We start from the raw sequence: 16060 nt of genomic DNA on the forward strand, positions 1-16060 counted from the left end.
GTTCTAAAAGATAGTTTCTCAAAAGTGGCCTGGAAAGTATGATTGAAGTTTTCAGAACTCTCCTTTATGGACCGAAATTTCTTCCTCCTGCAGGACCATGTCCTGTATCTCTATTAAAGCCTTATATGAGTACACAATCTGAAATCACATGTGTTCTGTAGAAGAGCCAACACTGGGCAAATGTTGCAAAGTTTAATTTAAAAATCTGGGCTATCTTAAAATGTATTAATTTCTTTTTAAGAGATAGGGTCTTGCTCTGTCACCCAGGCTGGAGTGCAGTGGCACAATCATAGCTCACTGCAGCCTTGGACTCCTGGGCTCATGCGACCCTCCCATCTTAGCCTCCCAAGTAAATGGGACCATAGCCGTGCACCATCATGCCTGGTTAATTTTTAATTTTTAATATTTTGTAGAGGCATGGTCTCACTATGATGTCCAGGCTTCTCTTGAAATTTAGAAAACCAGTCAATATATATCCTGAATTATCAACAACCCACTGAAGTGAGAAATAATGTCTTTTATGTGACTCCCGCACCCTTGTCATGGTTCATAGTCCTCACCAGCACTGTCTTAATTGGAGGAGGCATCATTCATATCACAATTTGTGTTCCTGGAAGTACATTCTCATAGACTACAACGTGAATGGGGGTCATTGGATTTGTGTCATTTAAATATGTACACACAGATGTCCTGGACATAATTACATAATACATAACATGATGTAGTTATCTCCAGAACTTGCTTTAATGTGATCCAAAGGAAGAATATAAGCGGGTATGGATAATGATGAAAGAAGGCTGACCATGTATAATTATTTAAGTTGTACAATTAGTACATTGAGTTTTATTAAATTGTTCTCATTCTTTTGTTAAATATTTGAAAATGAAAATTTTCAAAAAAAGTTTTAAAGAAAAAAATTCATATATATACACAAATGTGTGTGTGTAAAAATGGAGATATATGTGTATATGCATATGTATTTAAACAGAGCTGCAAACATAATGGGGGAAACATATAATGGTATTTAGGGTAGTAATATGACCTTTCTAATGGTAATTTAGCCAGAAACTTTAAAAGTTTATACCACCCGGCCTATTAATTTCATGCCTTAGAATTTATCCTGTGAAACATGTGTTGGACATTACAAAAAATTTAACCCCAAGTGCTCATAGTAGATCTAACAAATCAAAATAAAAACATGATGAATGCATGACTCCTACTTACTAAGAGAAACATTAGAATGATATCTTTGGGAGGTGGCCATAATGACAATGATTTTTCTTTTTTTAAATATTTTGATTTTTTTTAGAATTTTAGAATTTTAAAATTTTAGAAAATATTACCTTAATGAGGTGACTTTCAGTGAGACATCTGGCTCTAGTAATTATTAGCTGAGAGTAAAAGAGGGAATAAATAGCAACTTTTAGTCCTCACTATGGAGTCTTAGCTTCAATTCTGAAATGCTAGGACATTGTGAAGCCAGTATTACGCTAGGTGCTTCCTCCAACTTATTGAAACATTAAATGATACTGGGACCTGGATTTTTGTATTATTTTATTTCCTTATTACAAGTAAGGTAACTATGTCTTAGAAAGAAAGAATAATCTATCCAATATCACCTAGGTAGTTTACGGAACTGCAGATTTTCTACTATTGCCTCTCTATCTCCAACACTTACAGTGTGATTGTTTTCCACTATGTTTCTACACAAAAACACTCATTTCAGACATCACAAGGGAAGAGATTCTAAGAGAATTAACTATGTTTGTGAAATCTGGATCAGGGCATGTTGGAGTTTGTAGCAAACTGTAGCTCTCGGTGATTCTAGCTGAGCAGGGCTAGGAAAGGCAAAGGATAAAAATCTCTCTCTCTCACCATGGTTTCTCCAAAAAAGGTTGACGCTGATTTACCTATGAGTCCATCTTTGTGACTGTTAAACAAAGACCTACATGTCCCGGTTTCCTTAGTGAACTGGTTTTTTGTTCAGCAGATATTTTACAGCAGCTTTTACATCCTTATTTCTCAAGCTATAGATTATAGGATTCAGCATGGGGGTCACTACCCCATAAAACAGAGAAATGAGCTTGTCTGATGCTTGCAATTTTTCTTCCCCAGTCAGGTCCTGAGACTTCGGTTTTGCATACAGAAATAAGATGGTACCATAAAATATGATCACCACAGTCAGGTGAGCTGAGCACGTAGAAAATGCCTTGCGTCTTCCTATGGCTGAATTCATTTGCAAGATGGTGTACAGGATGAACATATAGGAGAAAAAAATGACCATCAGTGGAAGAACCAGGAAGGCCATATTTGATATCACCATGGTGATAATATTGAGGGATATATCAGCACAAGCTAGCTTGAGGATAGCTAATATTTCACATGTGAAATGATTGATAATATTATTCCCACAGAAAGGCAGCCTTATGGCAAGTAATGTTTGTACAACTGAATTGATTCCACCGGAGAGCCAGGACACAGAAGCCATCAGGACATATGCCACCTTGCTCATGATGATGGGGTATCTCAGCGGGTTACAGATGGCCACGTAACGATCAAATGCCATCATGCCAAGAAGTAAACATTCTGTTGACCCCATCGCAAACCCAAAGAACATCTGCACTGCACATCCAGAGAAAGAAATGTTTCTTTTCTTTGAGATTAAGCTCACCAATGTTGAGGGAACAGAGGAGGATGTATAGCAGATATCCAGGAAAGAGAGGTTGCCCAGGAAGAAGTACATGGGTGTATGAAGACGAGAATCCAAGATGCTTGCTATGATTAGAACACCATTGCCAATTAGAATCACTAGGTACATAACTAGAATGAGAGCAAAGTAAATGATCTCAATCTTTGGGTATCCAGAAAGACCCAGAAAAAGAAATTCTGACACAAGTGTCTGGTTAATCTCACCCATGTCATCTGCTTTCAGGAAATCAAAAGAAGATCTAACATAAAATGTATTTACTGCCAAGAAACAAACAGTACAAATTACCTGAACAATTATTCTTTTGGCACATATTAGAAGGAGTGCTTGCTTGAAGTTCTGACATCCAGTTATCTTCAGTAATGTGTGTGACTAGAACACAATGAATCTGGGAATGATGGAAGTACCTATACCTCATTGCCAATATGTGAAGATCTACCTACGATCAGACACACATGCAGACAGAACCTTTCCTGCTCTTGAGGACGTGTTCCTGAGTTGAGGACACTCTCCCGAGCTGAGGTTTCTGAAACCCCTGGCCAATCAACAACTCTAAGCCTAACATCTTCATTTCATCAACCCCAGCAAACAAGCAGTAAAGAGGGCAAAAGACTACTCAACAAGACTGGAATTTTAATTCAGCAATTTACAAAGTGGTTAAAATTTCACAGAAATTTTTGTGTGTTTATATTTTTTATAGGTCTGATGCTAACACCTTATAGTTAGTTTAATTGTGTATTGTATAGACATTTAATAACAATACATTGAATCACATACCCTGAAATTTGACAACTGTTTAAAGGCATACTTAGTTGTTGATCTCATAGTATCTTGTATGACTGTTCCTATGACAAGACCATTGCACAGAACAGCTCCACATAAACATGATAGTCTTTGGAGAACGTTACGTGGTCTCTTTACATATTTTACTCTGTAGTTTAAGAGTCTGTCTTGATAATTTACTTATTTAAGTCAACTGATAAAAATAGTAATAGTGTCTTAATATTTCATATAAATGTGTATATATGTGTATGTATACCACTTTACAATTTACAAATTATAATATTCTTTATATTAACCCCATTTTTCAACTATAAAATATGGAACTTGGCCAAGGTTAACTAGGCAGTAAATAATAAAATGGAATGTAAAGCTAATATTTTTGACACCAAGTCTAGTTCTGGCTTCACTAATTTTCATATACATGTAAAGCATCTAGAAATTTTATTTATTTATTTATTTATTTTTTGAGACAGAGTCTCACTCCATCACCAGGCTGGAGTGCAGTGGCGCAACCTGGGCTGACTGCAACCTCCACCTACAGGTGTGTGCCCACCATGCCCAGCTAACTTTTGTATTTTTAGTAGAGACAGGGTTTCACTGTGTTGGCCAGGATGGTCTCCATCTCTTGACCTTGTGATCTGCCCACCTCAGCCTCCCAAAGTGCTGGGATTACAGGCATGAGCCACTGCACCTGGTGAGCATCTGGGAAACCTAAAAACCTTCAGATTGTCTTTTAGTGTTCAGGGCAGGTCCTGAGATTCTGCATTTCTTGCAGGTGCCCAGGTGACGCTTACACCACTGGTCCCAAAAGCACTTGAGTAGCAAGGCTTAGTCTATACTGAGTTGGCCAATTATCTAGATGTTTCTAATTCAAGCCAATTTTCTTCTGCCTTATTATATAGATTGGCAATAAGAACATGGAAAATTTCAAGAGCATAATTCTTTGATGTATTACAGAAACTCCAGATTGACACCATATTTTTAAATACTCTTTTAAAATATTATTGAAACACATATTTTTAAAAAGCAGCATTTTTAAAGTGCCTGTCATTACAATGTTCGCAATTTAGGTAGGGATATAAGAAAAGAACATATCGAAATAATTTATAGTCACTTTCTATAGCTTATGTGAAAATTACAGTTTTTCCCAGAAGGAAGAATTTTATGAGAACTAAATTAGGCAAAGGAGAAGTCCGGAGTTTCAGTCTTCAGCTGACCCTGGGAGTATGGAAAAGAATGAGACAGGGTTAAAAGAGAAAAGGGATATCTCAAAAGTGAGAATTTAGACCCAAGTTAGGAGTAAGCCAACTGGCAGAACAAGGGAGTTTCTGGGAAAGAGTGGTGGGAAACACATCTGAGAAAGAAAGTCTGACAGGTGCATATAGAAAGTCTCTAAAATTGGGCAGAAAAATTGGCATTTCTTTCAGTGGAAAAGAGGTCCCTCACTAGAAAGCACAGAGCGTGGGGTAAGCACCTACCCCATTAGACTTCAGCAGTTCTCTAAATTTGATCTCATAGAAGATGGTGTTACAAGATTTTTTAGTAGAAATGTAATTCAGAGAATTAAAGCACTTAGGTTAGTGGAGTTGTCACTAATTACAGACTAGGCCTGAAAATTGATCTTTACATAATCACTACTAGATGTAATTTTGGTGAAAATCACAAGTGTAGGTTTTGCATGGGCTAACAGTTTTGAGAATGGTAGCACACCCACTCTTCCCCACACTGTGACTGTTGGTCACATGATAGTCACTGGGAAGTTTTGTGTAGAGCAGATATTATCGGGAGTCAGAAATCCAACTCACAGAATCTTTACTACAGGAAAAACTTAGTTAAGGATACACAATAGAAATATTTAAACTTTGAAGAGAAAGACAAGGAAGAGAATATACAATCTCAATCTTTAAGCCAAAAAAACTGAGCCCACAATAGATTGTTGATTTTTATTATTCAGCTTTAAGGAGAGAGAGAAGGAGGGAAAGGAGGCAGGGAGGAAAGAAAGCAGGGAAGATGGGAGGAAGAGAGGAAGGGTGGAAGGGAAGGGATGGAGGGAGGAAGGGAGATAAGAAAAGGAAGAAAGGGTAAAGGAGGGAGGGAGGGAGGAAGAGAGGGAGGGAGGGAGGGAGGAAGAGAGGGAGGGAGGGAGGGAGGGAGGGAGGGAGGAAGGAAGGAAGGAAGGAAGGAAAGAAGGAAAGAAGGAAAGAAGGAAAGAAGGAAAGAAGGAAAGAAGGAAGGAAGGAAGGAAGGAAGGAAAGAAGGAAGGAAGGAAGGAAAATCTCTGCATTTATTCAGACAACTTTTATTGTAGCTTCCTATGTGCCATGTTTTGTGCCAAGGTCACATGTCTAATAACAGGCAGAGATCCAAAGTCTACTGTCTTCATATTACTATGCTGCCTGAAAAGTGGCATTAAAATCTGTATAGAAATCAAATGTCAAAAGCAGTAAATGGTCAGTGAGAACTACAGAAAAATTGAGGTCACAAAAACAAATTGAATATACTTTCAACAGTACCCAGAGAAAGGGGCAATTATTTATATTACTTCAGACGCCTCAAGCGGGGTACAGAAATAGCCATAGGAAACACTGGGTAAAGGACAGTCACAAATACAAAAGGAAATGAACAGCAAAACATTAATTCAAATCCACTGTCTTCTGCTCCTGACAATTTAAATTAGTTATCTTGTATATTGTGAGATAAAGGAGACTTAGGGAAAGAGCTTGTCTGTTTTGCTCATTCTTCCACACCTAAGTCTAACACAGGGACTGCACATAATACATGGGTTTTGAAACAGGTGAAAGGTTACTTTCTGGACTCATGCAATTTCCCTCCCTGTGCAGTATTTGTGGATTCACGAGCAGGACAACATTGGTATGCCACATTTATTTTTTCATAGCAGGCTTTAATTATAAAATATATACCTTTCATTCAGTACTGATAATCTGCTCTCTTATACAAATAACGAGCAGTTTATGTACTGTAAGCATAGAGGGATCACCTAATACTTATTTCAATATATATGACATTGGCGGCATAGTGGAAAAGTGCCTAACACTAGAATCAAAGCCTTTGGGTTGAAGTTCTTTGCCTGCAATTTACAGCCTCAGTTTTCTTATTTGCATACCTGCATTACTTTACTTGTAGAATATTCTAAAAAATATATAGAGTATCAAAATTGCTTTAAGGATTAATTAACATAATACAAGTAATAATTAAATAATACTAATAATTCATGGCTGTATTTTGGTGATAATGAATTGGTACCTATATTGCTTCATATTATTCAAATTAAAATGCATATTGAATAGCACTTTTACTTATAGAGTTTAATTATAAGTTTCATATGATTCAGGACTTACTTTATAGTGATAAATTATGTCCACCTCCTAGAAGAACCAAGTACTTTTTCTTAGTGTTTATGTCAGCATTCTGAATTAAGGTCAGGCTCAGCAAGAGAGGTCGCATTCTACAGATGTAGAAGAGTAAATATTTGTTATGCAGCAGTTATTGGAATTGTTCCCCAATTCCCAGAGCAATTAAAAGTTGGAGTGAGAGATCTGCGGAATGGGGAAACTTCTGATGCATTAGGGACAGTGTCCCACAGACCCAATTAAGAGGGGTGCTGGGAACAGATTGTGGGTGAACTAAAGCTCACAACTGGAGTAGCACTCTCCTGCCCACATACCTTTTAGAAACAGGGGCCGAGGTTCATGAAACACACTTTATGAAATGTGGGAGCTCCGTGGTTTAAAATATATCTACCAGAGCCAAGTTCGTTCAAAGTAAGAGATTAGTAATTCAAATCATGATTACTAAAATGTAACGCTAGAAGTAAAAAAGATGTAGATATTATGAATGAAATAAAATGGATATTAGCTATGAATTAAGTGCATTATGATTCAACTTTTTTGCTTATTTTACCTTAATTCTTTTTGATAAGTTAAATTCATATAGGATGTCTTCACTAAATTTTTTTGAAATGAAAAGTAATACAGATAAGCAATAAGTAAATCCATAGGACAAAAGCAAATTCATAAGTTTTAAGCCACAAAAGTAAAAAGTCCGAAATGAATAGTTTGGGGTATGAATTCAGATAGACGTATTATTGAATTAACATGCTTTAGCAAAGCCTATTAAGCTACATTGTAGATATTAACACTGAGGTTCACTGTAAAATATTTGGGTTCTGAAAAATAACAGTTGGCTTAATAAAGCAGGCGAATAATTTATTCATGCACATACACACCCCACAAAACATCGTATAAGGTGCATTAAAATACAAATGGAAACATGTGAGGGATGTATATTTAAAATCATAAAATCTTAGAGCTTAAAACTTCTGCAGAAGTCACACAGTAAGATTTACCTTTTTATAGATTAGTAAACTGAGGTATGAAGTAAATAAATAATGTTTCAAAGTCACACAGTAGTATTTACAAAAGTCACAATTACAAGTCTAATAATCAAGAAAATAAGCACAGGAACTCTCTGTACTATGTTTGCAATTTGTCTATAAATCTAAAATTATTCCAAAATAACATTTAAATAAATAGAAGTTAAAATATACCCAGGATTCTTATGTTTTTTCATTACAGTATCATAGAAGTTTTGAGATCATAGAAGTCATAGAAGTCAGCTAAGATTCCACTTTCTATAAGTGAGTAAGTTGAAATATAGTGATAAAATAATGTTCAAAGTCAGAAAATCACTATTAATATTTCAATTAGTAACAACTACAAAGTCTAACATTCTAGGTGACAAATTTCCAAAATAAAGAAATGATAAATGTTTGAGATAAGTAATATGCTAAATACCCTGATCTGGTCACTATACATTCTGTGTAATGAAACATCATTATTACCCTACAAATACATACAATTATTATTCGTCAATTTAATTTTTTTGTTTGTTTGAGATGAAGTCTCACTCTGTCGCCCAAGCTGAAGTATAGTGGCGAGATCTCAGCCCACTGCAACCTCTGCTTCCCAGGTTCAAGCAATTCTCTTGCCTCAGCTTCCATACTAGCTGGGAATACAGGTGCCTACCACCATGTCTGGCTAATATTTGTATTTTTAGTAAAGATGGGGGTCTCGCCATGTTGGCCAGGCTGGTCTCAAACTCTCGACCTCAAGCCACCATGCCCAGCCAAAAAATAAAAAAATAAAAAAATTATTTTTAAAAAAGAAAACAAACTTTATTGCCATGACACTCTGCTATTTTACCACATCTGATTACACACTAAAAAGAGGCTTGGCCTGGCACGGTGGTTCACGCCTGTAATCCCAGTACTTTGGGAGACCGAGGCAGGTGGATCACCTGAGGTCAGGAGTTCAAGACCAGCCTGGCCCATACGGTGAAACCACATCTCTACTAAAAATACAAAAATAGCCATGCGTGGTGGCGGGCACCTGTAATCACAGCTATTCAGGAAGCTGAGGTGGGAGAATCACTTGAACCTAAGAGGTGGAGGTTGTAGTGAGCCGAGATCAGCTGTTGCACTCCAGCCTGGGCAACAAGAGCAAAACTCCCTCTCAAAAAATAAAATAAAATAAAATAAAATAGGGTGACAATCACAAAAAGATACCCTTCAAAGATACCCTTCAAAAAAATTTACTTTCATGTTTAATAATTATGAAAATTTGAAATATATTTATAATGCTTTCATAGATTATATACAACTAGTAATTAAAACAATCCTTTAGCAGGAATTTTCTAACACTTAACCATATGGTCATGGTAAATACATTTTTCTTTAAGCTAATTTATCTCAATTTTTTGTTGTCAAGAAATATGATGATAAATAAAAGACTTTTAATATTTTAAAAAGTATTTTAAAACTTTTTTGTATTTAAAAACCTGTGTTTATTTATTATATTTGAAATTTTAAGAAGTTTTTTCTAGTGTCCTACTTTTTATATTAGTTTTGTCAAAAAATACGTACTGGAAACTAATATGTGCCAGGCGTTTTTTAAGTACTAGAGATCCAGTGTCTGATTTAGCATTTTGTAAAGAACTGAGGGCTAGAAAAAGAGCTGTATTAAGTACACATGACATATAATGGTCACATTATCTATATGAGAAAATAACCAATACTTCTTACAAAACTATTAAAGTAACAACTTTTTTTCCAATAAAAATATTTGGGTTCTGAAAAATAACAGCTGGCTTAATAAATTAAGAAAATTTTTTACTTTAGATAATTTATTAATTAAGTTAGAAAATTCCATTACTTTAATGAGGAATAATATATTTACATCAACATTTTGGAGTAAAAACTGACACATGAAATATAAACCTAAACATCTCTATCAATAAAATAATAAAAATAAAATAAAAGTGGGTTGTATAGTTTTTCTTTTTCCTCCCCAGAGAATAGAGTGCTTTCTTTTTAGAAATATCCATGCTATTTTATTGAGTTATATTTTGACAAATTTATATAAGCCCCAAGAGATAATTTTAGTGAAACATTACTTTTATCTTCATTTCTTATGCTTCGCTTCTTAATAGTAATACCTAGCAGCATCTTGAAGTTCATAAAATATGTTCATATCCATTATGGCATATAAGAAACATTTTTGAGTATCTATTATCTTCAAGAGAATGAAATTGCTACAGTCGCTCTCAAGGAAATCTGAACATAGTAAGATAAACAGATCTATAAAGTAGTGAATATAATATAATTTGATGACTAGTAGAAAATGATGTATAAGTACAATGTTTTTATGTTTCTATAGTAATTTCCTCTCCCCTATTTTAATGTGCCTAGTAATTCTAAAAGGTCACAAAAAAGTTAATTAGAATGTAATGCTTTATAAGCCACACCAATAAACAGCTTAAGAGCAAAACTGCATATACTTATACCAGAGTATGGTAGCTGAAGACCCACTGTATTGCTATCTATATCTCTTCAGTTCATCTCCTGATTAATTTCCTAAAACATTACTAGCTTAATTTCCTCCAGAATGCTCCACTATCTCAATTCAGACACTGGAATAATTTTGGTGTTCTCATCTCAATTTGAGTCTTTTTCTGCCTTATTTCTTAGTCAAAGATAGATTAACTGGAGGGGAGGTTAAAAAGCTATCTGACTGATGTTTTAATTTGAAGTAAATAATCTAGGCAATGTGTTTCTCTGATGGTACCAGCTAAATTGAGTATTATTAAGGAGCTAGATTATTCCTTTCACATCTTGATCACCAACTCAAACACTACCAGTAGTGGTGAGTTATTTTTAAAAAGAGGAAGATATAGCATGGCTGGGCGTGGTGGCTCAGGCCTATAATCCCAGCACTTTGGCAGGCCGAGGTAAGTAGATCGTCTGAGCTCAGGAATTCAAGACAAGCAACAAGGTGAAACCCCATCTCTACCAAAAATACAAAAAAAAATTAACCAGGTGTGGTGGCAGGCACCTATAGTCCCAGCTACTCGGGAGGCTGAGGCACAAGAATCGCTTGAGCCTGGGAGATGGAAGTTGCAGTGAGCTGAGACGGTGCTACTGCACTCCAGCCTGGGTGACAGAGCGAGACCCTGTGTCAAAAAATAAATAAAAAATTTTAAACGGAGGAAGATATAGAATAAAACATGCGGTGTGTGGGCAGGGAGTGGGTAAAGAGAGGAGTAGAGAATACAAAAAGAAAGAAAGTAAAAGTAGTACTCAAAAATCATTTAAATGGTTTCAAAGACAAAGTTGTACTACTACATGGAAGTTCACCAAACCAATTTGTTGTTATTTCTACTCTCCATTGGTAAAATAATCAATCAAGCATGGCAAAAAAATTTGAACTTCCAGCCTAGTTCAATTTATCATATAGAAAACTAATGAAAATATGCAGTTGCTTAGATTATATTATCTTAGTTGTAGAGTAGCTATTGGAGCCTGGTAAAGAAATCCAACTTTGACTGTATAAAGATGAACTAAATAAGTGTGCTAGCTGTACATTTATCTCCATGATCGCCTGGAAATTGAGGACTGGCACTTGGTCAAGGGAAGGATGAAATGTCCTGGCTTGTCATTAATAATGTGCTATTTGAAGTCCAAAACTCCCCTAGAGGCATCCTGTACTAATTTGTTTACAACAATGCTTTGTATGTGGCTTAATTTTTTACATGCTAGATTTTAGTTTCTGGTCAGTGGGGTATAAAAGACCTCTAAAAAAAAAGACCTCTATAAAAAGACCTCAAACTTGAGCATTGGCTCTACTGAGACCAAAGTATTTTGATACATATATCTCGGTGTTTCATAATTGAAAGATAAAGTATGGCTTCACAAAATCAGTTTTCTCTTCAATTTTTTGGAAAATTTCCAAAATGATTGGCAATAATTTGTCTTTAAATATTTGATAGAATTGACCAGGGAAGCCATCAAGACATGGGTTTTCTTTAGGGTGAGATTTTTATTACTGATTCATTCTCCTTACTTGGTATTGGTCTATTCTGATTTTTTATTTCTTCATAATTGTCTTTTTTTAATTATTATTATTATACTTTAAGTTCTAGGGTACATGTGCATAATGTGCAGGTTTGTTACATATATATACTTGTGCCATGTTGCTGTGCTACACCCATCAACTCGTCAGCACCCATCAACTCATCATTTACATCAGGTATAACTCCCAGTGCAATCCCTCCCCCCTCCCCCCTCCCCATGATAGGCCCCGGTGTATGATGTTCCCCTTCCCGAGTCCAAGTGATCTCATTGTTCAGTTCCCACCTATGAGTGAGAACATGCGGTGTTTGGTTTTCTGTTCTTGTGATAGTTTGCTGAGAATAATGGTTTCCAGCTGCATCCATGTCCCTACAAAGGACACAAACTCATCCTTTTTTATGGCTGCATAGTATTCCATGGTGTATATGTGCCACATTTTCTTAATCCAGTCTGTCACTGATGGACATTTGGGTTGATTCCAAGTCTTTGCTATTGTGAATAGTGCCGCAATAAACATAAAAGTGCATGTGTCTTTATAGCAGCATGATTTATAATCCTTTGGGTATATACCCAGTAATGGGATGGCTGGGTCATATGGTACTTCTAGTTCTAGATCCTTGAGGAATCGCCATACTGTTTTCCATAATGGTTGAACTAGTTTACAGTCCCACCAACAGTGTAAAAGTGTTCCTATTTCTCCACATCCTCTCCAGCACCTGTTGTTTCCTGACTTTTTAATGATTGCCATTCTAACTGGTGTGAGATAGTATCTCATTGTGGTTTTGATTTGCACTTCATAATTGTCTTAATAGGTTGAATGTTTCCAGAAACTTATCCACTTCTTTTAGGTTATTCAATTTGTGGTATATCATTGTTCACAGTAGCCTCATATAATCCTTTGTATTTCTGTGGTATCAGTTGTACTTTCTTCTTTTTAATTCATAATTTTATTTATTTACTCTCTCCCTTTTTTTAATCTAGTGAAAGGTTAATTTCTAGTTTTATTAATTCATTCTATTATTTTATAATTTCTATTTCATATATTTCTGCTCTGATTTTTATTGTTACAAGAAAACTACAAACCAATATCACTGATGAACACAGATACAAAAGTCCTCAATAAAATACTATCAAACTAAGTTTAACAATAAATTAAAAGAATCATACATCATGACCAAGTGCATTTATCCTTGGGATGCAAGTATGGTTCAACATATGCAAATCAATAAATAGGATGCATCATATTAACAGGATAAGCAATACAAATAATAAGAAGCATCTCAACAAGTACAAAAAGGCATTTAACAAAATTCAATATATGATTTAAAAATAACTCAACAAATTAGGTGTAGAAGGAATGTACTTCAACATAATAAAGATCATATATGACAAGCCTCTAGCTAATATTATACTCAATGGTATAAAGTGGAAAGCTTTTTCTCTAAAATGAGGAACAAGACAAGTATGCTTACTCTCATCACTTCTTTCTAATATCATCCTGGAAGTCCTAGCCAGGGCATTTAGGCAAAAAAGGAGAGAGAGAAACAAAAGGTATAGGCATCCAAATGAGGAAGAAAAAAGTAAAATAATCTTTGCTTGCAGATGACATATTCTTATATACAGAAAACTCTGAAGGCTCTACCAAATTATTGTTAGGACTAATAAACGAATTTAGTAAAGTGGCAAGATACAAAATAACATGTAAAATTTATTTGTGTTGTTATACACTAATAATAAACTATGAGAAAAAGAAATTAAGAAAACAATCCCATTTACAATAACATAAAAAATACATAGGATATATTTAGCCAAGAAGGTGAAAGATCTATACACTGAAACTATTGGTGCACAAGTAATTGCAGTTGTTGCCATTAAAAGTAATAGCAAAACACACAATTACGTTTGCATCAACCTAATATACAACACTGAAGAAAGATTTTTGGAGAAGACACAAATAAATGAAAAGATTCAAAGAAATTCACAGAAATCAAAAAACAATTCTAAATTCTTATGGAATCACAAATGGTCTCAAAAATAACCAAAGCAATCTACAGCAAGAAGAAGAAAACTGGGTATATTACACAATCTGATTTCAAAATATGCTACAAAGCAATAGTAATCAAAAGAGCATGGTACTGGCATAAAAAAATCTGAAATATATATCAGTGGAATACAATAGAGAGCCCAGAAATAAATCTATGCACTTATAGTCAATTGATCTTTGACAAAAGTGCCAAGAACACACAATAGGGAAAGGACCATCTCTTAAATAAATTGTGCTGGGAAGGCTTTATAGCTACAAGCAGAAGAATAAAATTGGAGCCTTATCTCAAACAATATACAAAAATTAATTCAAAATGCATTAAAGATTTAAATGTAAGACTTGAAACTATAAAACTACTGGAAGAAAACATAAGGGAAAAGCTTCTTGACATTGGTTTGGGCAACGATTTTTTTTAATGAACCCAAAAGCACATGGAACAAAAGCAAAAATAGACTAATGGGATTGCAACAAACGTAAAAGCTCTGTATAGAGAAGGAAACAATCAACAGTGAACAGACAATTTATGGAATGGGAGAAACTTCACAAACCACAGGTCTTAATTCAGTTTTTAGAATACTTGAAACTGATAAATTTCTAAAGGAAAGAAATTTATGTTTTACTGTTATGGAGACTGAGAAGTCCAGCAACAATGTGCCACAACTGGTGAAAACCTTCTTACTAGTGGGGACACTGCGGAGTCCCAAGATGGTATAGGGCATTACATGGTGAGGGGACTGAGCACGCCAGCTCAGTTCTCTCTTCCTCTTCTTATAAAGCCACCAGTGTCATCCCATGATAAGTCCATTAATTCATTAACCCATTAATCTATTAATTCATTAATCCATGAATGGATTACTTTAATGCCCAAGCATCTCTTAAAGGCCCCACTTCTCATTACTGCCACATTGAAGTTTAAGTTTCAATGTAAGTTACAGAGGGAACAAATATTCAAACCAAAGCACCATACATCAGATAAGGGGTTGATATTTTAAATATATTAGGAACTCAAACAATCCAAAACAAATAAGAATAATAACCCTCACTTTAAAAATTTGCAAAGGACCAGAATACATACTTCCAAAATAAGTCATACAAATGGCTAATAGGTACATACAAAATGCTCGTCATCACTAATCATCAGAAGAATACAAATTAAAACAACAATAAAATATCACCTCACACCTGTTATAATGTCTATTATAAAGATAAAATAGACAAAAGATAATAAGCATTGGTGAGAATGTGGAGAAAAAGAAGCTCTTGTATACTGTTGGTGAGAATGTAAATTGGTACACCCATTATGGTATGAAGTTTTCTCAAAAATTGAAAATAGAACTACTATATGATCCAGCAATCCCACTTCTGAGTAATATCCAAAGGAAATGAAATCAGTATCTCAAAGAGCTATCAGCATTCTCATGTTCACTGCAGCATTGTTTACAATAGCCAAGATATAAAATCAATGTAAATTTTCACTGAAAGATGAATGTAAGAGCATTAATATTGATATTGATACACATATATATAAAATAAAATTTTATTAAGCTTTATAAAAAAGAAAATCTTTTCATTTGCAACAACATGGATAATTCTGGAGAACATTATGCTAAGTGAAATAAGCCAGGTGAAAAAAAGACAAATACTGCATGATCTCACTTATACATAAAATCCTAAAAAGTTGAACTCACAGAAACAGAGTAGAATGGTGGTGACCAGGGGTTGTGGGGAGGGGAAAATGAGGTGTTTGTCAATGTGTAAAAAGTTTCAATTATGCAGGATGAATAGGTTCCAAAGATCTAATCTACATCATAGTAACTATAGTTTGTAATGCTGTATTGTATGCTTAAAATTTGCTGAGATTTTGTCTAAATGTTGACACACAAAAAAAGACAACTTTGCGAGGTTATAAATATGTTAATTATCTTGATTGTTTTAATCATTTGATAATCTATCTATATATATGTATATCAAAAAGTTGCATTGTTTGGCTCTGTGTCCCCACCCAAATCTCATCTCGAATTTAATTCCCACATATCAAAGGAGGGGACTAGTGGGAGGTGACTGGATTATGGGGGCTGACATCGCCCTTGTTGTTCTCATG

General features: G+C 34.9%; 1 protein-coding gene across 1 annotated transcript; it reads right to left on the minus strand.

Annotated features, from left to right (window-relative positions):
* Nucleotides 1–1942: 1942 nt before the first annotated feature.
* LOC105481008 (olfactory receptor 13C3) lies at nucleotides 1943–3050 on the minus strand. The gene has a single exon (XM_011740252.2). It carries the CDS (start codon nucleotides 2915–2917, stop codon nucleotides 1964–1966), a length of 954 nt encoding a protein of 317 aa, XP_011738554.2. The 5' UTR covers nucleotides 2918–3050; the 3' UTR covers nucleotides 1943–1963.
* Nucleotides 3051–16060: the final 13010 nt, after the last annotated feature.

This window comes from Macaca nemestrina, chromosome 14 (genome assembly GCF_043159975.1).
Source record: "Macaca nemestrina isolate mMacNem1 chromosome 14, mMacNem.hap1, whole genome shotgun sequence".
Taxonomy (NCBI): Eukaryota; Metazoa; Chordata; class Mammalia; order Primates; family Cercopithecidae; genus Macaca; species Macaca nemestrina.